The 25,858-nt window shown below is 51.0% G+C and overlaps 8 protein-coding genes across 8 annotated transcripts; 2 read left to right on the top strand and 6 right to left on the bottom strand.

Annotated features, from left to right (window-relative positions):
- Positions 1 to 1,598: 1,598 nt before the first annotated feature.
- M431DRAFT_77612 (hypothetical protein) lies at positions 1,599 to 5,012 on the top strand (the record flags this gene model as incomplete). The annotated part of the gene is made up of 2 exons (XM_024922595.1): positions 1,599 to 1,993; positions 2,096 to 5,012. The coding sequence occupies 2 exons, from the start codon at positions 1,599 to 1,601 to the stop codon at positions 5,010 to 5,012; spliced, it is 3,312 nt and encodes a 1,103-aa protein (XP_024777489.1).
- Positions 5,013 to 8,546: 3,534 nt separating this feature from the next.
- M431DRAFT_505375 (hypothetical protein) lies at positions 8,547 to 8,956 on the bottom strand. Its single transcript, XM_024918632.1, has one exon. It carries the CDS (start codon positions 8,914 to 8,916, stop codon positions 8,728 to 8,730), a length of 189 nt encoding a protein of 62 aa, XP_024777488.1. The 5' UTR covers positions 8,917 to 8,956; the 3' UTR covers positions 8,547 to 8,727.
- Positions 8,957 to 10,955: 1,999 nt separating this feature from the next.
- Positions 10,956 to 12,653, bottom strand: M431DRAFT_77971 (hypothetical protein; the record flags this gene model as incomplete). Its single annotated transcript, XM_024922634.1, has 2 exons — positions 10,956 to 12,406; positions 12,506 to 12,653. The coding sequence occupies 2 exons, from the start codon at positions 12,651 to 12,653 to the stop codon at positions 10,956 to 10,958; spliced, it is 1,599 nt and encodes a 532-aa protein (XP_024777487.1).
- A 734-nt stretch (positions 12,654 to 13,387) lies between these two features.
- On the bottom strand, positions 13,388 to 17,209 carry M431DRAFT_79305 (hypothetical protein; the record flags this gene model as incomplete). The annotated part of the gene is made up of 8 exons (XM_024922801.1): positions 13,388 to 13,736; positions 13,798 to 14,027; positions 14,193 to 14,510; positions 14,582 to 14,839; position 15,108; positions 15,208 to 16,462; positions 16,517 to 16,925; positions 17,009 to 17,209. 8 exons carry the CDS (start codon positions 17,207 to 17,209, stop codon positions 13,388 to 13,390), a joined length of 3,021 nt encoding a protein of 1,006 aa, XP_024777486.1.
- A 1,488-nt stretch (positions 17,210 to 18,697) lies between these two features.
- M431DRAFT_492049 (hypothetical protein) lies at positions 18,698 to 20,980 on the top strand (the record flags this gene model as incomplete). Its single annotated transcript, XM_024916969.1, has 5 exons — positions 18,698 to 18,721; positions 18,832 to 19,164; positions 19,233 to 20,186; positions 20,256 to 20,554; positions 20,617 to 20,980. The coding sequence occupies 5 exons, from the start codon at positions 18,698 to 18,700 to the stop codon at positions 20,978 to 20,980; spliced, it is 1,974 nt and encodes a 657-aa protein (XP_024777485.1).
- Positions 20,981 to 21,127: 147 nt separating this feature from the next.
- M431DRAFT_350390 (hypothetical protein) lies at positions 21,128 to 21,981 on the bottom strand. Its single transcript, XM_024914475.1, has one exon. It carries the CDS (start codon positions 21,830 to 21,832, stop codon positions 21,275 to 21,277), a length of 558 nt encoding a protein of 185 aa, XP_024777484.1. The 5' UTR covers positions 21,833 to 21,981; the 3' UTR covers positions 21,128 to 21,274.
- Positions 21,982 to 22,131: 150 nt separating this feature from the next.
- M431DRAFT_479368 (hypothetical protein) lies at positions 22,132 to 24,360 on the bottom strand (the record flags this gene model as incomplete). Its single annotated transcript, XM_024915759.1, has 3 exons — positions 22,132 to 23,655; positions 23,723 to 24,150; positions 24,324 to 24,360. 3 exons carry the CDS (start codon positions 24,358 to 24,360, stop codon positions 22,132 to 22,134), a joined length of 1,989 nt encoding a protein of 662 aa, XP_024777483.1.
- On the bottom strand, positions 24,327 to 25,206 carry M431DRAFT_505370 (hypothetical protein). Its single transcript, XM_024918631.1, has 4 exons — positions 25,097 to 25,206; positions 25,016 to 25,029; positions 24,909 to 24,934; positions 24,327 to 24,850 (listed from the first exon to the last, which is right to left on the bottom strand). The coding sequence occupies exons 1-4, from the start codon at positions 25,103 to 25,105 to the stop codon at positions 24,537 to 24,539; spliced, it is 363 nt and encodes a 120-aa protein (XP_024777482.1). The 5' UTR covers positions 25,106 to 25,206; the 3' UTR covers positions 24,327 to 24,536.
- Positions 25,207 to 25,858: the final 652 nt, after the last annotated feature.

Below are 25,858 nucleotides of genomic sequence, written 5' to 3'. Positions count from 1 at the left end.
ATGGACAAGTGAGATGGTCACATCTAATGGTCAAAGGGCGAGCTCCCACTGGCCTCAGCACTGGAAATTGCATTGCAAGGGTCATTGCCGCCTCACTTTGACCCTCTGACGTCTTTACTTGACGTGATAGACGGACTCTGGCATCGGATTGACTGCGCCGTCACTGCAATCCTTGTCTCTCCTGTCTCAAGCACTGATGCTTGGTTGGCACAAGCAGCCAAGGGCCATGCCGCGGCGGCTTCGAAAATTAGAGCTTGTACTGCTGCAAATTTCCCGACCTTCTGATGGATGTTAGCAGAGGTACCCAGCAGCGCCTAAGGGGGGAGGGGGTAGGGAAAGAAAGTCAAAGAAAAAAAAAAGAGAGACTAGAAAAAAAAAACCGTGCTAGCTAGCTCCCAGCAGCAGTAATGTACACTCCCCCCCAGCCCGGCCACGCCCTCACAGGCTTCTATACTAAGGTACTGCCAAAGCTACCTGTACACCCCCGCCAAGAGTCACAGTCCAGCAGCATTTTTTACTCAAGCCGCTTCCACTTCCTGTGTTCAACCTCCATACTCGACGCTTCCTCATCTTGCGACCAGATATTACAAGCGTTCTACTTGAACTCTCCTCTCCAAGCCATTGTGTACAGACAAACCCATCGTTACGTCTCTCGATTGGGTCATCATTCACCCGGACATCGCACGAAACCCTCCAAGACGCCTTTGCCACCGAGTGTTACATCCGGTCCTCGATCTGCCTCTTTACAAACAGGCCTCTTTTTTTTTCGCAGCTTGTCACTCCAGAGCTCGCTTCCTATTTAACTCCTCGTTCTCGTCCTCGTCCTCGCTACCTGTCGGCGGCTCTGCTCTGCATTACTCCAACGACCTCCTCACCAATATCCAAGCAGCAATCGTCATCGAGCGTCGCCCACTTTTCGGCCTACATCCAGCAAGAATAGCCGACTTGCCCCCCTCAAGAACCGGCAGGCTGTGTCGCATCATACAGTTGCCTCGCAGCTTCGCGCGCTGAGCCTGTCCTTCGTGCAGCGTCTCCAAGACATTTGGTTTGGGGCCATATACCCTAAAGGAGCCACCTGCATACGGCTACGCTTCTGCCACCTCACCACCTGTCGCGGCCTGGCATTTCTCGACCGGGTCTCTGATCATCATTCCCTAGCAGCGATTTTGAGCGATCAAGCCACCCTTGAACGGCCCACCGAACGAGCGTCTGCAGCAACTCCAAACGCGGGACCTGTGCGTGTAGGACGCCAATTCGCCTACACCGTTGCCCTCGAGCTACAACTTCACTTGTACATTTCCCATACTCCCTCCTTGAACCCCTGGCAAGTTGCCTGGGGACCAGCTCCATCCGCAGCCCCTGCGGATCGACTATTAGTAGTTCGACCACTCGCGCCCCCCGCATCCCGTTCACCCCAGATTTGATACTACAATATGCATACAGCTCGAGACTTATAAGGGTCAATCCGCCTACTGAAACCTCGAGGCTTGCCTCTGCAATGAGCCTGCTCTTCACTTACATACAACTTGAATATGACTAGCAGCAACACAGACTCAATTCACTCTTCTACGCCTCTAGCATTGGGCCCCAGCAACACCATGCCCTCACAATCCAACAACCCCCAGCGTCCAAGCCCTGGTCACGTTCAGACAAACTTCAACGCGCAACGTCACGCCATGGCTCCCCAGTCCGCAGTCAGCGCGTCTTCCAGAGCCTCCAATTCCCAGCATGGCTCACCAATCATGTCTCCAGAGCCTACCATTCTCACCTCCAATTCCTCCATCCAGGCCTCGCCGGAGTCTATGCGGCCTCAGTATGAGGACTCGGTCCCCCCAGCGTTTCAGCTCCCGGAATCCATCCTTGGCGAACCCATCTCTCGAAAAACCAGCCTCAATTCACTCGGGCAGAGCTGGACTGGAAGTCCAAGCACTACCTCCGAGGCTACCTTTAGCAGCAACAACACCACCTTGGCAAATACTATTTCCACCACCACGTCAGCAGCCACGACTCTATACAACACAACCAACGCCGTCCCCGCTGCTTCTAGGAATATCATACGACGCCTATCCAGCCGAGCATCGAGACTCTCCAACAGAAGGCGCCAATCCTCAGCCGCTCCCTCAAGCCGCGAAACCAGCGTCGGTCCCTGCTATCTGCGAATGCGTAGTGATAGCAATGCGACAGCTCCCGAGCATGGCATCATCAACACCGATTCCGAGTCTGATATGGACGATGATCGAGGCTCCTACATCTCGTTGCCTTACCTTGGTGGAACCCGGGGGTCACCGACTAACAGCACGACTTGCTCTATCAACAGCGGCTCAAACACAATGGTTGGCCCTGTAATTCCATTGCAGCTACAACAGGGAACTTTGCTCAAAAAGATCTCCAAGAAGAACCGCTCCAAAGTCGTGCTACTTAGCTATGATCAAGACACAAATAAGCTTCTGTGGGATCGCGCTCGCCCCCACAAGTTTCTTCATGTCGATGAGATCAAGGAGATTCGGACCGAGTCAGATATTCAGCAGTACGCTCGTGACCTTGGCATTACAGATGTTGACGAACGCCAGAAGCTCTTCTCCATTTCATATGTCGTTCCGGACAAGTCCAAGAAAAAGTTCCTTCACCTCATCGCAGACAATGTCGAAATTTACAAGATTTGGACCACATTCTTATTTGACATGCTGAAGCACCGCCAGGAGGTCATGACTTCCTTGATGACTTTCAATGAGAGGGCAATTGCCCAGTACTGGCAATCGGAGATGCAAAAGCACAATTCCGAAGACCAGGAAGAGCTTGATATCAATGGCGTTAAGCGAGTGTGCCAGAACTTACACATCTACAGCTCTCAGGCGACTGTCCAGTCCAATTTCCGACTCGCTGATGCTCGGCGGATTGAGAAGCTCAACTTCTCCGAATTCCTTGAATTCGTCCGCCTCATGAGGCAGAGACAGGATGTTCACCAACTCATGCAGAGTGTAGCAGCGAAGCCTGAAGATGGACTCACCTTGAACGAATTCCTCGACTTCCTTGAGCACGTTCAAAAGGAGGACGTGACGAACCGGGCCGCCTGGGAGAGTATCTTTAGATACTATATCCGCAAGCACAGAAACGACGATGCAGGTACTGAAGTCAAGCCTGAAGAACTCAGCTACATGTCGGAGACCGCATTCATTGGATTCCTGAGCTCTCGGCAAAATCTCCCAACTATCGATGAACAGCAAGAATTCACACTTGATCGACCCATGAACGAGTACTTCATCTCCAGCTCACACAACACTTACCTCCTTGGAAGGCAAGTCGCGGGCCAATCTAGCATCGAAGGATACATCGCTGCTCTTGTGAGAGGCTGCCGCTGCGTCGAGGTCGACTGCTGGGATGGTGCCGACGGCAACCCCTTGGTGGTCCACGGTCGCACGCTCACTAGCGCCATTAGCTTCGAGGAGGTCATGGTCACCATCAGTAAATATGCGTTTGTCAAGTCCAAGTTTCCACTCTGGATTTCCCTGGAGGTCCACTGCAACCCTGAACAGCAAGCTATTATGGCCAAGATCATCACGGATACGTTTGGCGAACGACTTGTTACGGAGCCATTAGACCCAGAGGCGTCCAAGCTGCCTTCCCCTTCGGAGTTGATGGAGCGCATCCTCATCAAGGTCAAGCAACCGCGGATGGTCAAGGAAGAACCCATGAGCGGCGATATCTTGAGTACCAGGAAACGCGGAAGCAGCCTCAGTGCCGCATTCGGAAGGCCGTCCAGCGATGGCAGCAGCATTTCCACGTCTCAATCGCTTCCCCAAAGCCCCATGCTTATTCCAAGCAATTCTGCTCGCAAGCTTAGCGGCAAAGGCCGGGTGAACACCATCGCCGAAGGCGAGGTGCAAGTGCGCCAGGCAAGCAATAGCGACTCAGACAGTGGAAGCGACCTTGGCTCGTTCAAGGGATCCAACAACATTGTTCCAGTACTGGGCAAGCTGGGAGTGTACTGTGCCGGCCTGAAATTCTCCGGCTTCGATGCCCCAGCGGCTAAGAAGTTCAACCACATCTTCTCCTTTATGGAGACCAGCTTTGCCAAGAATTCTCGCACCAAGGAGGAGAAGATGCAGCTGAACCTTCACAACATGCGATATCTTATGCGCGTGTACCCAGACGGCTCACGATTGAACTCTAGCAACTTCGACCCGCTTTCGTACTGGCGCCGCGGTGTTCAGATGGCCGCTTTGAACTGGCAAACCTTTGACATGGGCATGCAGGTTAACCGAGCCATGTTTGAGGGCGGCACAGATTCATCTGGATATGTCCTGAAACCCCAAGAGCTTCGCGACATTCAAGTTCTTCCATACGACGAAGCCGTCAACGAAGCTCTTGCCCAGGGCAAAAAGGAACGGTCTGTTGTGTCCTTTAGCATTGACGTTATCTCTGCCCAACAGCTGATGCGGCCTGCCAACCTGGCTGCAAACAAGTCGATGGATTTTTACGTCGACGTCGACGTCTTTCACGCAAACGACAAGCGCAACAAGAAGGACAAGGATTTCGAGCTGAGCCATGAGCCTGACTCGCCTCTGCTACGCCACACGGAAGTAATTCGTGAGAATGGTTTCAACCCTATGTTTAGCAACGGCCATTTCCGCTTCAAGGTTACGACCAAACACCCAGAGCTGATCTTTGTTCGTTGGTCCGTCAGGCTAGCTAGCGACGGCGAAAACCACAGCAACAGCACCAAGGAGAAGCCCGCGATGGCTAGCTACACTGCCAAGCTTACCAATCTCAAGCGCGGATATCGCACACTACCCCTTCTCAACCACGCTGGAGAGCAATACTTATTCTCCCGCCTCTTCTGCAAAATTGAAGTTGACGATATTGAAAAGAAGTTTATCGACGTCCCCCGTGCCGCTCTAGACGGAGGCAGCAAGCTCAATCTCCTGAACATACTTGGGCGAAACAGCAACTCAAGCCCCCGGAGCACTATAGAGAAAAGCAGTATAGAGAAGCGCAGCTTTGAGAGCAACTGAGTTGCCTCCACCATATTCGCCGACATAATTGTTATACGGCACATACGATAGCTTTTGACGACAACAAGCTACGGTTTGACATGCCTTTCAAGGGCCTGTTAAGAAAAACAAACATCTCCGCTTCCATCTGTCCCTCGCACAAAATCAACACTCACCTTTGTGCTGGCGCACTTTGCATGGTGAGATTGCTGGGACACGATTTTTCCGCTTCTTCCCATTCCCATCAGACCACGGCTGGTCCTACCTGGCTGATGCTTGTTTTATGAACTTGTTCCTTTAAACAGCCGCATCTTTGAACGACTTACATTTTATGCAAGGCCAGGCGCTTACTTGTCGTTACTTTTTTATTATTTTTTATTATTATTGGTTTTCCCTTTCTTCATTCTCAGTATGGCGCACGGAACCAAAAGCGAAACCAAATACCCACCCACTATCGACGTGTGGGCACGAGTACAACCTGTATTTCTCTTTTCGTCCCCTTTCTTTTTTTTTCTCTTTTCTTGGTTTTATGATGGGATGCAGGGACTACAGTGTCCAAGGGAATGCATATACCACACCATTATCTGGTATTTAACAAGCAAAGCATTGCATAAGGAAGGACACACATGAAAGGCATAACATAGACGGGATGGGCAAAGGCAAATGACACTGGCTTTTTTTTTTACAGTTATCTTTTTTTTTATTCTTTCTTTCCATTTTATGCGTCTGCGATAAATTGTGTATTGGCACCCTGTACTGGTGGTTTGCCCCCCTTTCTTTCTCCTTTGAGTCTGTGTTTCTTTTTCTTTTCTTTTTCATGTCTCCAAATAAGATGAGAGTCACATTACTGGTCAGGAGAGAAACAATATGGGCTTGTACAAACAGATGAGACATGTGGAGAGAGCGTCAGGGATTAGGTGTGAAAATGGATCTGTTCATCAATGATGATGCATTACTGTCTTGTGTTTCTGCTTTTTAGCGTCGGCGTTGCGAAATCTGTTGTTATTTTTCTTGGCACATCGGGAAGGTCGGTCTGATGATGCATGGGCAAAGGGGTGAGAGTACAAGACGGAACAGGACAGGGGGGGGATTTGGTTGGACAAGAGAGGATGATTATGAGGGCATTTCATTTTCATGACTGTTTGCTTGGCGACATGTTTGAGCTAGGTTGTTTATTTTGGGACGGAGCAGCAGCACGTGCGTTGTTGCTGCAATTGCATGAAACGGCGGATCAAGGCGCATTTGAGAGATGAATACGAATAGCATATGATATACTCCGTATAGGGAATTTATGGACCTGATTCACACCGCAGACTTGCTGTTGATGCTTGTATCGTATTATTGTATGGTGACACTTTGCCGTTTCTTCTATTTTTATGATGATGACATTTATGCGGATACCTTAAATTACCTGTTACCTTAGGTCACAGCTCAAGAACCAGTTAAAGTGGCCTTTTGTATTTCATGTAGGTATTCTATATCATACTCAGCTCAGCGGCTCACGGAGCAATAGATGATCATGCCCACTCTAGACAGTAAGGCAATTTGAGCCCGCGTAATCACAGTAAGACAATGAGCCCAAGGTGAAACGACATAAGTTGCCCCCCCTCGGGATAGTCATACGTGTCGCTCTTTCAGAAGGCGAAATTCTTGTCAATTATGGAGAATAGAACATGATGTGATTAAGGAGCTTAGCGATCGAATGATTTTGACTTCGAGCTTTTGCTTGAGGTGGCATGCACTGCATGGTATCATTCCCTAGGGATGCACGTTTTACTGGAAACCGAAAGCCTTAGTACATACGTGGCTGGCACCTAAATTCAACAACCAGCCTGCCTGCTGTGCATGTACTACTAAAACCAATTACTCAGACTCAGAAAGACTTGGGTGCTAACATCAATAATGCGAAAGAGGAGCCATAAGGCAAAGGAGGCGCGAGCTGTGCTGCGAATGGCGTGCAGCTGGTGTCATGACAAGAGGTGGCTTGTGCTTTAGGCTCCCTTGGCCAAAGGGCTGAAGGGAAAAGGAGGCTTGGGAGGGACATTGCGCCATTGCATTGCAGGATTAATGCAAGAGATGAGAAAGAGAGGTTTGTGCTTTTGTTTTAATTATTACTATTATGTTACAGTATGTTATTCTCTTCTTTGTTTATTTTGCCATCGGGATGGAACCATGACGTGTAGTCCAAGTACTGCAATGTCCCTCGTGACGGACAATCAATTTGCAGCATCCTGCAACTTTTATTTTTGCGGATTGATAGGGCAAAAAACGGAGGATTGCGATTTGCAATGGGAGGATGAGATGAGCGGGCGGACTTTTGGAATGTGCGATAACTGGATACTTGATGGGCAGATGCACGTTTCATGTGGCAGCCAAGGCAGCTTAGCTAATCTAAAATCTTGGGATGAACCTGGGGGAAGGAGAAAATGGGAAAAGATCGACAGTTACTCAACGTGACTTTTGTTTTGTTTTATTAATAATTTGAGTGGGATAGAAAAAGGGCTAGGCAGAGAGAACGAGAGAGAGAATAAAGGAGAATGGAGAAGGGGGGTGTGTGTTGAGAGAGAAAAAAAGAATACATGGATACATCATCACTACATAATCGTTGCAAGGGAGAGAAGAGGGAAAAGGGAAAAGGGAAAAGGTACCTCGGGGAATGGCTAACAGCTACTTCGTACAGCTACAGTTGCTAGCACTGCTACTACTTTGAGACGGCTCATTCGGTTATTGCCTCGTTGGGCTAAGGGGAGCTGTTCCGAAACAGAGCTGTACGGCTCTAGCGGAGAGTTTGAATATAAGTGAGTTTTGCAAGAGGTGGGGAATGAGGTGTACATACTTGGAGGCTATCTATTAGTACCAAGAGGGTGAATTAGCAGGTTAAACGTGACGTTGCCTGTTCTTTCATCACGCTCTATCAAGGTAGTACCTAGGTAAGTTTGTATTTTTTGCTTCTTGGAGATTAAGATTTTCGTTGACATCTCGGGCCTTGTTTCAGACACTGCAGCTGAAGATGATCGTGGAAAGTAACCTTTTTTTTTGACCGGTCAAATGTAACAGAAAACAAAACAAAAAAAAGATCCGAGGCGAGATTTCCGGGCAAGGGGGGTTTGAGAACGAGACGTTTATGCTGCCTGGACGAGACGAGACAAGTAAGCGCTTGGAACGAGTACTCGTACATGCTGCCTTTTTCGCTTTGTGCATGAAAAGAAACCAAGCAAGGCGCGCATGAATAAGTGATGTCAAGTCCTCGCAATCGAAAACCAAAAAGTATTTCTGGACTAAAGCTTCCGGAGTAGCCTCCGTCGCACTTCTGTAATACGCCGAGGGAGGGGGGAAAAGGGCGTCGCGGGAAAGGGAAGCAGAGAAAAGCCAATTTGTTAGCCCGGACCGTTTTCCCTCCCTCTGTGTGTTGTGTCCTGCATTAAACAAGTGTCGCGGTCCGCCTTGTCGTGGCATTTTCTCCAATTCCTTGGTTGGCCCCGTGGCTGGCCGGTTAGCTTTGACTGGCGCCGGCCGAGACGTTTGTAGTGCTGGGGAAGAGATGGCGAGCCGTGTTTTTTTTTTTTGTCCCTTCTCTACTCTACTCATACTACTGCTGTATTTACTATGCGGATGAGCTGGAGAGATAAAGTAAAAGATGACGGGAAAAAAAAGAAGAGATAGAGAGAGATAAAAGAAGGGTGACGTTTGAAAAGTATTACTCGAGGCAGTTTAGATTGTTTGGCTAGAAGCAGTGCTAACCGACGCCGGAGTGGGAGCGGGGGAAAGTTTGGCTGTTTCGATTTTTGGATTTTGAGATTTTGATGTGGAGGGGATCTACAGTGCATTGCGTCTGTTCCGAGGAATTACTCGTAATGAAGAAAGTACAAAGCATGTGAAGACATAACATAAAACAAAATAAAAAAGCGAGAACGAATGAGAGCATTGAAAAAAATAGTAATAATAATAAAAGATTACGTTTCGGCCTGACCAAAAAACTTATGCTGAGCATCCGAAGCATATACACAGTAAGAGACCGAGAGAGAGAGAGGGTGGGCGTAGAAAAGGAGAGTAACGGACAAGGTAAATCAAAAGGTACAAGCAGCTTCGACACCGAACAAGTACCTTTTGCAGAGCAGTACTTCCAAACTCTGCCCTTGTTTTAGCCTTTGCCCTTAGGCAGCTGCCAACTTGTCAAACCAAATCAGCCATGCCAATCCCGTAAAAAGAAAAAAGGGAATCAATCAATCAAACGTCGTTGTCGCACAGCTGAGAATGTAGCATGAATCTTGAACTGAATTGCGCTGGGCTACAAGGGTTTGCATTTGCCCCGTAGCGGTAAAACACGCCAAGCCAAAGCCTCACTTTTCTTTTCTCAGCTCAGCTCGTTGCTTAATTAATATCGTATGGAACTTCGTATTTGACGAGAAAACGAGCAAAAACGCACTTGCATACGAAGTGTGGCCATCTCGTCTCGTAACTTGTCATCACAATCACACCCCTAGTCGATTTCACGCAAGCAAAAAGCAAAAAAAAAAAAAAAAAAAAAAAAATAAGGGAAATAATCTCTGGGTCCCCTTAAGGCTGAGCCCCCGTTCGGAGGGACAACAAAAGCCCCGAGCGGAAACAACGGGGGAATTCAAGACGAGATTTGTTCGTTCGGGCAAAAGAGATTCGGCCATGATGATGAAACTCAGGGGGTGTGGGGGAAACATTCAATTTTCAGCTTTCTTGGCCTTCCATTGCTTTTCTTCGAAAACGCGTGTTTAACGGATAGCGGCTTTGCCATGCTTCTTGGCCCTATCACTCTACCTGGATGGTCCCTGTTGCAACCCATCGAACTAAATACAATGGGCAACGCGTGTATACTCGTATCGTACTATTATACAGTTAGGGGGGAGTCAAACAGACATGGAACATCCATGTTAATAACGGCATTTTTGCTTAGTTTGTCGCGTCTTCTTCGAATCGACCTTCGAACGAATTGCCTCTAATGGGAAACCAGCACGCCAACACACGCCCCCTCTCTATCTCCCCGCAATGAGCTATATTTCTCTCTCTTTGCTGCCTATCTACCTATCTGCCTTTCCCATTCTCTGCTGGGCAGTGAATTGCTGCCTTTTCAACGTCGGCGTGTCGGAGCCGAAATAGTGTCCGCGAAGGCGACGGTGTCAAACGGGGGGGTGTGAATCCAAAAACAAAAACGTGAACACGAAGTAATACCGGTATACCCGTATAATATGCCAATGACGAAGCATCTCCATCTTTTGCTACTCCGGATAATCAAGCCGGCCAAGACATTCTAGTAGGATAACAGACGTCAGCATTCTTTAACTGAAGCAACAGTCGATGTTCCAACAAAGCACTAAGCACAAATTAAGAGCCACCTTGGAACTAAGAAACCATCAGGGTAAAAAAAAAAAAAGACATTAAGGCTCTTTGCTTTCTCTAGAGGCCTCCTCAATCTCCCCCTCGTCTCTAAATAGCAAAGAAAAGCAGCTACACGATATTAAGCATGCCGCTCAGTTCATATATATGCGTAAGACACTAAAACCATCCGTTTCTTCTCATCAAAAAAGGGGGAGTTCGTCCCAGTGGCGTAAACAGAAAACTTGCCCCCTTTTTTCCCCCCTTGGTCATCTCAATCTCAGCCGTGGATGCGTGGTTCACTCTTGTCTAAACAAAATCCCATTCTTTCCGGACGGGAAAAGCAAAAAGAAGTACGATCCTCGCCGTCTTAACCTTCTCCTCCTCCCTTAACCCCCCCTTTTCATTTACCAGTTGTTCCAAATCCGCTGTAGTGTAAAGTGTAATAAGACAGAGTAATATAGAACAAGATTAAAGCTTCGAATAAATTACTCGCCACATTGAAGAAAAAAAAAAGGGCAAACCGCCATGTCGAAAGAAGAAAGCGAAAAACGAAACGAATAAAATCGGGGACGGAAAGGGGACGACGACGACGAAAAGCATCCGTCATTCATTCAATCAATCGACGCCATCGTCATTCACCTCGGAGCTCGGGCTCTCCATTCGGCTGCTGTTGTTGCTTTGCTGACTCCCATGGCGCAGCATTCCGCTCGCGCCGCCGCGACCCCAAGAGCGTGTATTGGTCACTACGCTCATGGCGACCCGTTCAGCTTCGAGCCGGCTGGCGGCCGTCTGGGAGCCGTTGCCGGGGCTGAACTTGCCTTGTTCCTCCTCATCCGTCTCCAGCAAATCATCTTCCGGTGGCGCCGCGCGGCCACGCGGGCTTAGCCTTCGCATGGGCACGTCTTGCGAGCTGTCGGCGTACATGTTCGGGTCCCTACCCAGAATGCGATCCGCCTTGCTCGGAGCTCTTCTCGCGCCACCGTTGACCGCGTTCAGAGGTCCGCGGCCGTGGTAGTTACCCGTGACGTCCGCGGTCGCCGACGGAATGTCTCCTCCGTATCCCCAGCCCGCGTTCACCTCTCTCTGGCGCTGCTCCTCTCGTTCACTCCTCAGCCTCTCGCGCTCTGAGATCCATTTCGGGTTGGCCTCCCAGCTCCAGCCGTCTCCAGTCGTGTTGCAGATGGGCAAGAACCACAGCCAAGGGCTGGGTCCCAGGAGATGCAGCAGGTTTCGCTTCCAGCCAAGGTCAAAGGCGTTGGGCAGCTTCTCCGAGTCCTGCTCGTCGAGGTACTCCTCATAGCGCTTGCGGCTCTGGTGTCGTTCCAATTCCTCATATGACATTTGCACTCGGGGTGTCGGCTCCTGCGAGCGCCGCTCCTCACCCTCCTCCCTAGTGGTGATGCCAGGCAGCGCGCTCGCGTGAAAGTCGACAAACTGCCTCGCCTGTGGGAAGCCATTGGCGAGGTTCTGGGCCTGATGCAGCGTCTTCTTGACCGTTGACAGGTATCTCGTCTTCTCAAGACACTCAATCGTTGTCTGGTTCCTGCACGCCAACATAATGTGCCACGATGTAAAGGCTCCAACAACAAGCCCAATAATGCCGCTCATGACTGCCAACATGATAAAGTGGATGGGCAGCAGCGTATCGAGATATTTGGAGTCGTCCATGACTTCCGTCCAGAACCACGTGCCGCTGACGGCAAAGGCGTAAAAGGAAAAGATGGTGGTGTAGACCAGGAACAGGATAAAGGGCTTGTAGTTGCGCAGCCCGAGGCACGACGCCAGCCAAGGGCAGTGGTGGTCCATCTTGAGCACGCATCGGCGGCACGTCGAGCAGTGGTGCGTGCGGTCCGGCTTGCGGGCCTGGCACTTCTTGCAGAATCGAATCTCTCCATTGCTCTTGACTGTGAAGGATGTCGCCATGCGACTCTGGCCGCCGCCGCTGGTCGGGAGAAGACCGTAGCCGTCGTCATTCGTCGTCGATCCGGGATCCGTAAAGACGGCCGTCGTGTAGGACCAGTTGAGTAGCAAGTAGAGTAGGACGCCAAAGAATGAGGACGTAGAGCCTACATGCGTGCGCGCGCCAGACTTTTGTCAGCCAGCCATTCTTGCCAGATACACCGTCACCATGCCTCTCTCTCTCCCTCATCCTCTCTTTTACCTACCTATCCAGCGGGAATGATCGCTTTCGCTCCCAATGCTCACCACCACCCAGCACGCCCACGACGTCAACCCGTAGACAAACGCCAAGGGAAAGTATTTGGCCGTCGTGCAACACGCGCGCTCGAACCGGCGCGCCCAACGGAACGCCATGCTGGGATTGTCGCTGGACGACTCGTCTTCCATTAAAACAGCCGCAGCCCGACCCCTTCCTTGCTGGTGCTTCGCTTCTGCCTCCCCTCGTCGTTACGTCGTGATCTTGGTCTTGGTCTTCAGCGGGAGGGATCGGATCGACTCTCTCTTTGTTCCAAAAGTCAGTCTCGCAACGAATAAGGAACCACTCGGCTCGGCAATCGAGATTGGCTGCGACAGGTCGACTCGCACATTTGAGATTGCTCTTTTGTCTAATCAATCTGACAGCTGGCGCTGAGCAATCAAGCCTGTTCGTCTGGAGGGATTCGTACACCTGGTTAGTAGAGCTTAGGTCATCCAGGGGCGCAGTTGATTTCGGGACATTTCCCGAGTCGCCGGGCCTCAGCCTGAAACAGCTTTGTCCAGTTTCTAGAACAGTCAAGGCCCCGTAGCCACTATTAGCTACCCTATACTATTTGACTATGGTATGAATTCAACACAACTCCATTGCTTCTATCTACAAGCAACGACTTAGTGCTTTACGTTTGTTTCTTTTAATCAACTTAATAGCAAATTATTATTTCCTAGTCTTGCTAAACGCCATTCTCGGCGGTGACTACTAGCTATGATCTTACGTTCGTTTCGTCGATATCTGATCTCATCTTACCTGAATCTTAAAACTACGAACTAAAATAGGGGATACTAATTCAGCAACCCTCCAAAAAACAGAAGCCGGCAAGAAGCTGTGGCCACCTCTACCAGTAAACCTTTTCTGGGTCAATATCGATCGGATCCTTGGACTTATTCTCCTTGACCTCTCCACGAAGTCTCTGCTTCACCTGTTCCGAAGTTTTGAAGATGATGCTTCCATCTTGATATCGAGTTCTTTCAACATCGACAATGCCTGCCGTCAGCTGGCCCATGAAAATCTCGTAGTGAACAGTGTCTTGAATGCGGCACTTGGAGCCTCTAGTCTCCGCGTGCGAAGTTATGCCTGCCAAAGTCTTGAACATCTTGAGGCAGCACGGGCATCTATACGTCTTGTTTCCATGGGCTGGCGATCGAAGGTGGCCAATAAGCGCTCTGGCCGTCTTGAACACTTTTCTACGCAATGTCAATGTCTGTATGTGGCTAATCCACAAATTGAAGTAATAAATATTCTTACCTGCACGGTATTTTTGGACAGTTCCATTTCTCAGTGATTGGGCACCGATAGCGGGCTACGTTGAACGACGGGTTATTTGGATCATCAGGATCCATGCCCGCGACGACAGTGTTCACACCCGATTTGAAGACCGGTTGAGGCCGCTGAACAGAGCTTGGCACCTCAATGTTGTTGTCACGGTTAATGTCGGAGAGTAGTCGAAGAGGAAGTCGTCCCGAACCTTGGACCTTCTTTTCGCTGCTGGAGATTGGTGCTATCTCTGTTTGGTTGGCTAGTCTGAAAGGAAGCTTAAGTTGATCTTGGGTAGTCTTCGTATCAGTTCGATTGCCTTTGATACGCTCTGATTCGGTTGCCGTGCCCACGTTGGTGACAGAGGGAGACTGCGTGGAATCAACTGCCGTAGTAGACAAACCCGGGAACTCTTCTGGGACCATCTTGAATGAAGGCGTCTCCTTTTCAACGTGCCAGCCCGAGATTGCGGTCTCTGCATTGGGCGATGGCAGATACTTCATGTAATTCCCCATAATTGACTCTTTAGTCAACTGCTCCAAACGTCGTGGAAACTCGAGCTTCTCTTCTCTGAGCTCGTCGAGGAGGTCACTGTCGATGCGTGTGCAAAACCCTCTTTCGATATGGCTCATGAGGGAGCCTAGGCGCTTGAAAGGACCCTGGCCGCAGCCAGGACAGTCGAGATTCTGCTCAAGAGGATGCTCCTGTTCTGAGGTTAGAAGGGATTCTGTGTTCAAGTGTTCAGAAAAGTGAAGGCCTGTGCCGATTGACTAACCACCTGCATGTGCTTCATCTCTCCTTCCAAGGTATGGAAATCTCGGCCACAGAACTTGCAATGAATGTGGTCCTCTTTGTTTTCGTTCCGCTTGGATTTTTTGTGCTCTACCAGGTGTTCCCAAACAGAGAACGCCTTCTGGCAGTGTTTACAGAACCAAGGTCCGCCTGAAAACGGATGAGAAGAATCCATTGTGCCGGTAGAGGAATTTGAAGTTTGTAGAATAGGGATAGATGAGATCCAAAGTTCAATTATCGTCTCGTGAGTGGGATAGAAGAAGATGCATGCAAAATGGAAAGGGAGAAAGCGGAGGATTTGGGGTGAAAGAGCAATAAACAGTGGCATTAGGTTTGCATGAGATAAAAGTGAGATAAAAGCAGAGGCAGCCTAAGGCACAAGGTGCGGCCTCAGATAGGGATCAGAACCGCTGAAGGGCAGGTGCACAGTGAATCACGGCTGTTGATTTGCGTTTGCAGCGCATCCATCAAAACTATCAGACCATAAACTATGGGCTTTCTGTCTGCACACTGGTTTAGGAAGCACATTTGAGTGCAATTATCTGTCCGAGGCTTAACACCGTGTATGCTTGGATGATGATAGTTTCTTATCTACTGCAAATCCACCACTATTCATCATCTAGCTCGCCGTAGTCGTCCTCATCTCCTTCAAATCTAGTGTGCTCCATCCCTTCTTCCTCTTCAAAGCCGTTATCATTCTCCTCGTCATCCTCGTCTTCGTCGTCGTCATCATCGCTGCCAGCCTCAGAGTCCTCGCTCTGTTCCATCCTGCCCAGTATGCTTGCTGCCTCCGCTTCTGCGTCTGCCTCGAGGTCTGCATCTGCATCGTGGGATGTAACAACAGACTGTTCTTCCATAGCATCAACGTCTATTTTAGCGCGAGGGCGAACTCTCACATTGTAGACCTGGCTCTTCTTCTTGGACGGTTCTCGTCCCCGGAGCTGCGTAAGCTCCTCAGTTGTTAGGTTTAGATTAGGTAGAGGAAGATGAAAAGTGGCCGAGGTAGATCGAATTGGCGTCTGATCTCCGCACTGCAGCGTTGGGGCGAAATCTTCCTTAGTCAACTGTCGACCAAACTGGATCGCTACGAGCTTCGTCTTCATGATGGCCTTGACTTTTGCCCACAAGCCCCCGTGATACCATCCACTGCTAACATCCCACGTCGAACGCACTTCTGCATTATCTAGCAGCTCCCGGAGCAATGGATCTGTAATATCACACACCTGCCACACTTTACCATCGGTGTGGTAGGTCTCTCCGTCAAACATGTGGCTGGCCGACAACTCTTGGACAAACTCCTTTGTTCGGCCCATCTGGACTCTCCGGAGGGATTGCCAGGTTTGGTCTTTCCGCGCTCGCTTCTGCTTAGGAAGCTTGAACATGAGGGTCTGGTATATGCGATACTTGGGGTCAGTCCTGGGGTCGATTCCGTACGGAACTACTCCATCTCTCCAAGGTCCGCCCTTGAACTGATAAGCTGCATAGTTGAGGTACTTTTTCAGCTCGTTCCAATTTCGAAGCTTGCCGGCAAGGTGGTTCAATAGTGACCGACGAGTCCAGACTGGACGGTCTTCAAATGCTTCTTCCAGCTGAGCGATAACCTCCACCATACGCGGATCAGTCATGTCGGGCGGGATTTGGGGGCCGGTAGGGGCGGCATCTTCCGTTCCTATAAAGTGGCCAACTTGTTTGACCGCTGTTGTGTTGACGGTTCCGCCATCTTCCGTTAAGCGGACATACGGGTTCTGTGAATAAAAGTAGTTGAATGGCAGACTCATGTGGGTGAAGATGGGCGGCGGTATGATATCCACATTCGAGCCTTGGTCGATGCCGGGTGCAAACTTGAACTCCTTTAGCTTCTCGACTATGGCCGCCGTTAGTACATCATCATATGGCATTGGTGAAGGGAATTACATACCATCTCCGGGCAACACTTGGTCGACAAATCTCTGCGCAAATGACGATTTGTCCATGTCCCAGTAAAAATCTGCCAAGCCCCTGAAGCGATGAGTGTGCTTAATCAATCCGACAGCCTCGACGTGGTATTTATCGACATTGTCCTCCAGTTTGCGTCTCAGAAGCCTTGGATCATCGAGGCGTGCTATGGAACGGACGTTTTCTGAGGGCAAGGTATCGGCGCCTTGAAGCTCTACGTCACCTTGCCAGGGCTCGTCCGTCCCACGTTTGCGCTTCCTCCCAGTTCGTTTGGGAACTGTGACCTTGAGAACGACATTATGAGACCTGGCGTTATGTGACATGATGGGCGGACAAAAAGGTTCCTCTGGATTTATATACAGTGGTATTGAGTTCCTTAGAGGATCCAGGACCTATACGTAGCAAAGTTCGTTTATGAGCAAATCAACCAGACAAGACACAACCTGTTGTATATGAGCTACGGCATAGCACTTACATGTCGTAGAGAAGGAACCCTGCCAAAGGCCTTGACAGCTCGGTCGACATCTTCAACAACTGCCGGGATCTCGACCGCAGTGAGCTCCCTTGGTGGTATGGCATATCGAGGAGCGCCATCCTCGCGGCGGTCTTGAGCCGGATTCCTCGCTATATTTCCTGAGCTGCCGATTCCCACGTCCTCTTGACGAGGCGTACCCATGGCGAAGGACTTTTCTGTGAAGCTTCAATACCTTTTTAGCTTCCACTCACATATGGATGGATCAGTGGTAGATTTGATGGATGCCAAACAAGACCCCTGCAACAGCTGCTGAAAAAGCTCCAGCTAGCGAAACAGTCTGAATCAAACAACTGGAGCTGGAATGGGGTGGTATACAGTACAGGCCAGGGGCATCGCGCACCGTGTCGCTCCAGACGCTAAATGAGGCCCCAGGTAAGGAGGTACGTAATTTACGCATCACGCGCTTGTTGGGGCGGTGTTTGAGACTCGAGCTTCTGCACTTCCGATTGGCCAGCGGCACTGTTCATCCTGACCACTGCAGCGCCTGGACAGTGCCCTAAGACGTGTCGCACAGTATGAAGGCCTGTCGAGGAGCTTGGACAATACTGGCACTGAATGCCCGGGTCATTGGAGACGACAGTCCTTTGGTGGGATCAAATCACAAAAGGTGTCGTGCCCATTGAGCGAGCTGGTCGCCGTCCATTCTCTCGTTTGATTCCCATCGCGATCAATTGATTCAGTCCCGTCCTCAGCTCACCGCAAGCCTATTGTGTAGCTGGAGCAATTGAGCCGCTACGGGGGAATCGGATTTAGTGCCAGTCCTTAGCGAACAACTCGCCCCTACAGCCCCTACAGCCCCTACAGGCTACCACCCAGCCCCTACAGCCGGATCGTTGGACAGGTACCCGGCAGTACTGCCAGCAGCAGTGATCGCCTGAGCGCCGGCTAGGCACAGGTACAGCCGTACAGGCAGGTTCAGGTTCCACGTCTCGACTCTTCAGCAACAGCAACTCCCCCGCGTCAACGCCTCTCTGACGGCTAAACCTCCAAGCTGCTTGTTGTTAGCTCCTCTGATCTGATCTGAGCGTGCTGCCAGCATCCAGCCCGCCGCTGACGCTCTCTACCTCTGCCTCTCGACCTCTCTTTCATCTCTATCTCGCGATCTCTCTCGGGCGACAGGCGGATCAAAGGCCAAAGAGCAGCCCATCGCCTTCTCGACGTCGACTCTGCGCGACCAGACGACAATTGGTCACCCTGAAGCCGCCCCCAATACCCTCCAGCCCAGTCCAATCCAATCCAATCCTGCTACTCTGTTCTGGGCGGACTGCCATCCATCGCACCGGATCGACCCCTGCCCTCTTGCTGTCTCCGACCAGCTCCCTGAGACCCGCGTTCCTGCGTCCAAACGAGCCCTCTCTGTCCCTCCCAGGTCGAAGCCGCCTCCTACACAGACGTCGACGCAATCAGGTCATCGCCTCTGCCATCGCCTCTGCAAACACGCGCCTTCGTGGCCCGACGACGCCGTTTACCCCCGGCATAGCTGGCGTTGCCCCCCTTCGCCTAGGCTCGCCTCACCTCCGCTCCGCATCCCGACTGTGTGTTGCCTTGCTACCCCACTGCGGCTACGGAGTTGGCTGGACGGCTTCCGGTCTTCGATATAGTTATTCCTGAGCAGTGTTGCAAGCCAAGATGAAGCGATTCAGCCAGAGAGTAGTGAGTCCCCCCTCCCTTGATACCCGCTGCGCGCTCTAGGTGCTGTCCGTCGGCGTCGCTCCCCTTTGTCCAGCTAGCTGGCAGCCGCTGATGCCAAGTCGTCCAACCAGCTCTCGCGAGGCAAAGATGCCACAAAGTCCTCCAAGAAGAATAAGGATTCCAAGGATGGAACTTCGTCCCCCTCGTCTCGAGACTCCAACCAGTCCCCGGTACTGACCCCGTCGTCTTCGACATCGACCCTCAACGACTTACGCAACAAGCCGCTGCCGCAAAATGCTGGCCATGGAGGCGATCACGGTGCTGGCCAGCCATCTGGCCTTTCTGGTGCTTCTCAACCAGGCCTCGCTGACCGCTTTGGTCCCATGGGCGGCGCTGCCAACCCCAACGGTGCCAATGCGGGCGGCAGAGGACCTCCAACTGTCGTCATCAGCCCGACCCCAGGTGTAAGTTTCGCTCAAGCTCGCGAGCCGCTCACGACTTTTGACGCTGATTGTTCTTCTCCCCCTTCTAGCACATCCCTCCTCCTGGAGCTACCGAGACGATGCCCCATGAACTAGCCCCCCCGAAACCGGGCCAGAAGTCTCTCATGATCAATCGCATGGATAACCGAGATGCTATCCCAGAAGGCTTGCGGACACCAAAGCGACAGCACTCATCGCGATTTGACATTTCCGCCCACCGCGAGTTGGAGAAGCTTCCCGGCTTCCACGAAGTACCGCCTAACAGGCGCCAGGAGCTGTTCATGCAAAAGATCGACCAGTGCAATGTCATCTTTGACTTTAACGACGCTAGTGGTGACATGAAAGCCAAGGAGATCAAGCGACTAGCTCTTCACGAACTGCTGGATTACGTTGCCAACAACAGGCAGGTCATCACCGAGCCCATGTATCCCAGAGTTGTCGAGATGTTCAGCAAGAATCTTTTCAGACCAATCCCACCCCCATTGAACCCCCAGGGCGAGGCTTTCGATCCGGAGGAGGACGAGCCCGTCCTGGAGGTTGCGTGGCCACACATCCAGGTCGTTTACGAGTTCTTCTTGCGTTTTATTGAAAGCCAGGACTTCAATACCAACATTGCCAAGGCCCACATCGACCACAGCTTTGTGCTCCAGCTGCTGGATCTCTTTGACTCTGAGGACCCCCGAGAGCGAGACTTTTTGAAGACGACCCTGCACCGCATCTACGGCAAGTTCCTCAACCTTCGATCGTTTATTCGACGATCAATCAACAACGTCTTCTTCCAATTCACCTACGAAACCGAGAGGTTCAACGGCATTGCCGAGCTCCTAGAGATTTTGGGCTCCATTATTAACGGATTCGCCCTGCCTCTGAAGGAGGAGCACAAAATCTTCTTAACCCGCGTCTTGCTCCCCCTGCACAAGCCCAAGAGCTTGAGCATGTACCACCCTCAACTCGCCTATTGTATCGTTCAGTTTCTGGAGAAAGACGCATCTCTCACCGAAGATGTAAGGATGCCCTTCTTCACCAATCTTACCAAGCACGTTACTAGTATACTAACAAAAGGCTCCACATAGGTTGTTCTTGGGCTGCTACGCTACTGGCCAAAGGTTAACAGCACAAAGGAGGTAATGTTCTTGAATGAGGTTGAAGATATCTTCGAAGTGATGGATCCGGCCGAATTCGCCAAGGTCCAAGAGCCTCTGTTCCACCAGCTTGCCAAGTCAGTGGCCAGCCCTCATTTCCAAGTCGCCGAGCGTGCGTTGTACTTCTGGAACAACGAATACTTCTGCAACCTTGTAAGCGACAATGTGGAAATCATTCTTCCCATCATGTTTGCTCCTCTCTACGAAAACTCTAAGGGTCACTGGAATAGGTACGTTGACGACGCTTCTTGGGTTGGAAAATGTGGCACCGTATGGACTAACGTGTGAACAGAACAATCCACGGCATGGTTTACAATGCTATGAAGCTTTTCATGGAGATCAACCCCCAACTCTTCGACGACTGCTCCCACGACTACACGGAGCAGCAGAACAGTGCAGCAGCTCGAGAAGCACTGCGGGAGCGGAAGTGGGCCGCTTTGTCTCAGCAGGCTGACGAGCGGAGAGCATCACTGGGCCTGGGTCACGCTGAGGCGCCTGGCAGGGCTCAAGGAGGTAACCTCCCACGAGTCGACGAGGTCGATCCCGCTGCTGAAGACAACCAAAAACGCCTTGATTCGCTCAAGCTTCAAGATGCCACCGGTCGCCAAAACGCTCACGAGCGACAAAGCTCCGTAGGGTCCAACCGAAGTAGATAGTCTCGGTTTGACTGACGAGCCTTTCCCCCCTACAGGCTGACGACCAATTGCTTCGCTTCGTCTTCTTGATTCTGCCTGTTCTATGGCCCTCCATTCCCGCTAATGTCTATTCTTGGCAGCCGAGAGTCTTGCAATTTAGACTCAGTGGAAGTACTGTTATTGTAGGTGCCGGGGGATTATGAGCTGCCCAGTAGTATTCAGGGAGGGTTATTTTTTGGATGGCAGATCAAACGTCGGGGCTCGGGCTATAAGGGGACTGACTGCTTGAACGGGGCTGCGAAGGGGCTTGGTGACTCAAGTAATGTTGATGATTCTTCTTTTTTTTTCTCGTCCTTTTCTCATGTTCATCTGCATAGGCAGACTTGCAAAACACCGATATTGAGCAGGATTCATGTACGACGGGGGGTCGATCCAATAATCATTATTTTTTTTTACTCCTTTTCTTCGTCCTTTATTATCCCTTTTATTTTTTGTCAGCAGGGGATGCCAAAAAACGCAAAATGAGGAGTGTTGCAATGTGCCCCCCTGAACATGGAAGCAGAGAAGCATGGAAGCAGAGAAGGAGAGAAGAAGAAAAAAAGTGTTCAGGCTATAGATTGCCAGGCATTGTTGGAGCTGAAATGGGAGAGAGAAGGGCATTTTTGTTGGTAGAATAGCGGTTGTATTTTTTTTTCCATGTTCAGCAGGGAGGACAAGACGGGAGAGCTTGGGGTTTTCTTTTGTTTTACTCCTTCTCTCTCTTGCTGATGGGGTTTGGTGTGAGTTGGGGTTTGGTTGGTAGTTGTGGGGGACATTGTGTGTGCTTTTGTGTGTACTTGACTCGAATAGACTATTTGCTTTGTTCTTTTTCATTGTATTGTATTTGAACTTTCTATTTTCTAGACTGTTGACGTAAACAGTGGTGTGTCCTCACTTGGTATCTGGTAAGTTTCTGTCATTCAGTAGCATCATCATGATGGCTTCTATTAAATTTAATTGAAAGGATAAATATCTAGCAGTACACTATTCGTGAGGCCTACGAGCCATGTTCATCACGTAAATCTGAGTCTAAGAAAGAAAATCGTTACAAAATCCCAGACAAGTCCTCTTGTCATCACAATGACCAAAACGCCCTGCATTATAAATTGGTATCTTGAAAATATGATGAGCAGTTAATACTGCCCTCGATAGCCACCACGGCCGTACCCACCTCTTCCACGACCCCTATACCCGCCGTTTCCGCGTCCATAATGATTGTTATGCAGAGGCGGTTGAGGTGGCTGTGGCGGCTGGGGCACGGATCCAGCGGGGAACTGGTTCATATTCATGAGGTGAGCCACCACATTAGGGGGAGGAGGAGGAGGCACCCAACCGTCTTGGGGAGCACTGAACGGTAGAGGAGGTACCGTACCAGGGGTCCACGGCTGTGGAAATCCTCCTAGGGGAGGAGGCGGAGGGGGTGGAATCGGGAATGGGAATCCCATAGAGGTAGGAGGAGGAGGAAATGGCATATGTGGTACAGAGGCAGGCTGAGGAGGTTGAGGAGGCCGATCATCATACGAGCGAAACCTCGAGTCGGGCCGCTCGTTGTTGCCGTACCTCCCACCTGGGCTTCGACTTCGGCCGTCATGGTCGTGGCTCTGATCACGACTGCGACCTCGGGGGCGGCTAGGGCTGTGGCTCCGGCTGTAGCTACGACTGCGGCTGCGACTATGGCTATACGACCGACCTCGTTGTCGGCTGCGACTCCTGGAACGCGACGAAAGCCTGGGGCGTTTGAACGAAGGCGGAGAGGAGCTTCGGGATCGGTCCTGGGAAAGGCTTCTTGATCTTGACCGTGGCCGTGACTTTGATGCAGATCGCGAACGCTCTGTGGAAGCTTTCTTTGACTTATTCAGCCTCTCCCTCATACGCTCGCAGAATTGGCGAGACCAGCCGTAGTAGCTCTCTCCTCCAATAACCTCGCCTGTGATCTCGTCTATGATGATGCGCTCGCCCATTTCGCTGTATCCAGTGTTGAGGTCGTCGCCTGGATCGCTATCCTTGGAGTAAATGTAATCCGCATCTTTCAGCAGCGTCTTGACAGCACCCACAGTTCGCTTCTCAGCAGGCCCTGCTGCCAACTGAATGGGGCGGATCTGATCAGGAATCATAGGCCTAGAAGAGTTTGGGGTGATGTGAGGTAACCATGTCCCAGCCGGAAGATCATACCAAGGAACGGAAGCATCTCCGTGGAAGGAGGGCAGAATGTATGGCGCATCCTTTGCGAGCTTCAGTGAGCTCTCCGAGAGCTCGAGGTTTACAGCAGTTATCTCAGCAGAGCCATTGGACAGGGCCGTGCGAAGCTGGGCAACGACCTCGGGGGAGAAATACGCCTTGTCCTCCCACAGCTTGATCAGCTCACTCAGCTTAGACTTGTGCTTGGGGCAGTTGTCGAAAGCCGCCGCATTCCCAATCATTGCTGGTAGGACTCCAGCCCACGCCTCTCCAAGCTTTCGGTTGCTCTGGCGCACAACTTCGTGGAAAAGGACGTCATTGGCAATATACAGGAGATGCAGCCTCCGTCTCTTGGTGCTGGGGCGCTTCCCGTCATTCTCTACGGCCAAATTCTTGGACAAGACGGCCCAGAACTTGCCCAAGGCTGTGCAGCGCGCGGAGGAAGGCACAATGTTCTCGACTATCCAAGCCTTACATTTCTAACCCAGGGGAGTTTAGTGATCTGTGCGTGGACGGGACAAAATGCTTGCGAGCAATGTGTCAAACCTGAACGTTCTGGCGGGAGCACTGGACGATGGCGTTGTCTAGCAGCGAGAAGAAGTCGTCGACCGCGGCGCGGTTCAGCGAGACGGGATCGGCGCGAAAGAGAGTCGCTGACAGCGTCGCCTTGGTGATGGCCAGCTCTGGAGAAGCCATGGCGGGCGAAAAGGCGGCCCAGACGAGGGTGCAAGAAAGCCGTTGAATCTCCCAGAGCTCAGATATAAAGAAGGTTAACGAAGGAGCTTGAAGTTGCTCGAGGCTGGAAGTTTGTCGCAGATGCCGGGAAAACCACGGAGGTACCTTGTAGCTTGCGAGAGCTTGTTCCGAAGCTCGCGACAGCTTTGGGTCAACGACATGAGCTTGTATGGAATGCAAGAAGCAGGATGAGTGTGGTCGGGATAATTGGAAAGATGTGATTGTGATCCATATTGTTACTGTAAAAGCAAGGCGAATTTACAAAACCTGAGCCTATCGCATACAAGGAAGCTGAAGAGGTACCAACAGAGAAAAAATCTCATTCGGGATAAAGGATGATCGAGAAATAGCTGCACCCCGGCTCTAGATGCTTGCCGCGTGGTTTATCCCGTCACATGCTAATTGCACTTACAGCTCTCTTTGTCAATTGCCAACATTCTTTGTCTCATTGAGCCGGGCTTGGAGAATGGATTTGCGTCAGTGCGCGGCGCGAATACTATATACAAACCCTGCTAATAAGGGCATTATTTTACACCATGGAAGTTAATATACAAGCCCAGCATGGATGCCCAGCATAAACCCCAATCAAACGAGGCTCCTCTTTTCTTCTTTGTTCTTCGTCTCTTTAGCTGAATCTGTCCCCTTTACGAGCTCGATACGGCGTATCGCTCTCGTATTTACTTTTCTCGGTTACACGCTCAGACTCTGTCGCCGGCGCATGCCTCGTGGCCGCGGGATCGCTGCTGGCTTCCTGGCTCGGCGAACCGGCATTGTCAGTCCTTGCAGGGCCACCGTTGCTCGTTGCAGCACTGCCAGAGGCCACAGCCGCTTCATATTCCAGGGCCTTGTTGGCCGCTATTTTCTTGTGGTGCGCCTCGAGTTTAGCTTGGCGATCAGCCCGGATTTGCTGTTTGGCGAAATAGTATGCACCGCCACCGGCTGCCCATGACATATCAGCTGAGGGATTCAGCAAAAGGAGAACAGTGTATCTGCCTACCAACGCAAAGGGAGCCCCATCCAAGCCTGCGCAGAAGAACATGGCATGTCTGGTTAGCAAATGGCTGTGCTCGTGAGCAGTGACATGTAGGACCGGCGGGCTAGTACCAGAAAGATTTAACCTGAACAACGAGAGTAAGCAAAAAGCTGTCTTATCTCAGTGCTAGAGCCAAAGCGAGAGGCACCTACAGTGTTCATCGTGGCGATCGGTACAATACAATGTCTAAGAATGCGGTGATTTCAGGAGCTTGTCAAATATCGCAGCGGTGGAGTCGGTAAGATGGAAGTTCCGAGTTGATGTGCTAGGACAAAGCCAAGTCGTCGGATCAAAAAGCTTAGCAGGCGGCGATGCACCGGTACTGTAAGTGCAATTGGCCAAGAGCCGCTGCGCACTGGCTGTCCACTGGCTTTCAGCGACAATTTTAGCGCTCAGACGCCCGTGGTGGATCGCTGGCTCACACTGTGCAGGGACATCCTTACCGAGATCTAATTTACAGTGCTAATTAATGGGCCCAGCCTTTTTCTGGATATGACATAGATCATCCGCACCATCTAAAGACACGCAAGCACCTCGACAAACTTGGAAGCTTTTTCCCACGAGAGTTGCAGGAGATCCCCCCTTTCTCTGTTTCGTTCGCTTTGAAGCCAGTCAGTTGATGCTTCACCTGTTTCGCAAGCTATCCGGCCGTGCCAGAATGCTCTAGAGCCTCCAGCGCTCATACCGTCCGAACACTCGAATTCCGACTCGTCACCGCGATCCTCTCTACTCTGCCCCTCGATAATCCTCCCCCCTTAAGGCCGCACGATTCCCACCTATCACACGAGGACGCTACACGTTTTTCTTCTGCTTACACTCTGACCGTCTGTCCGTGTGCTCTACGACACACTTGCCCCATCTCTTGGTGCGCGTATGATCTTGTAGGAGACCAAGCCGTGGGTGTAATGGGTAGT

Source organism: Trichoderma harzianum (assembly GCF_003025095.1).
Source record: "Trichoderma harzianum CBS 226.95 unplaced genomic scaffold M431scaffold_3, whole genome shotgun sequence".
NCBI lineage: Eukaryota > Fungi > Ascomycota > Sordariomycetes > Hypocreales > Hypocreaceae > Trichoderma > Trichoderma harzianum.
Note: the sequence above shows the minus strand (reverse complement) of the source record. Positions and strands in the feature narration are given on the sequence as shown.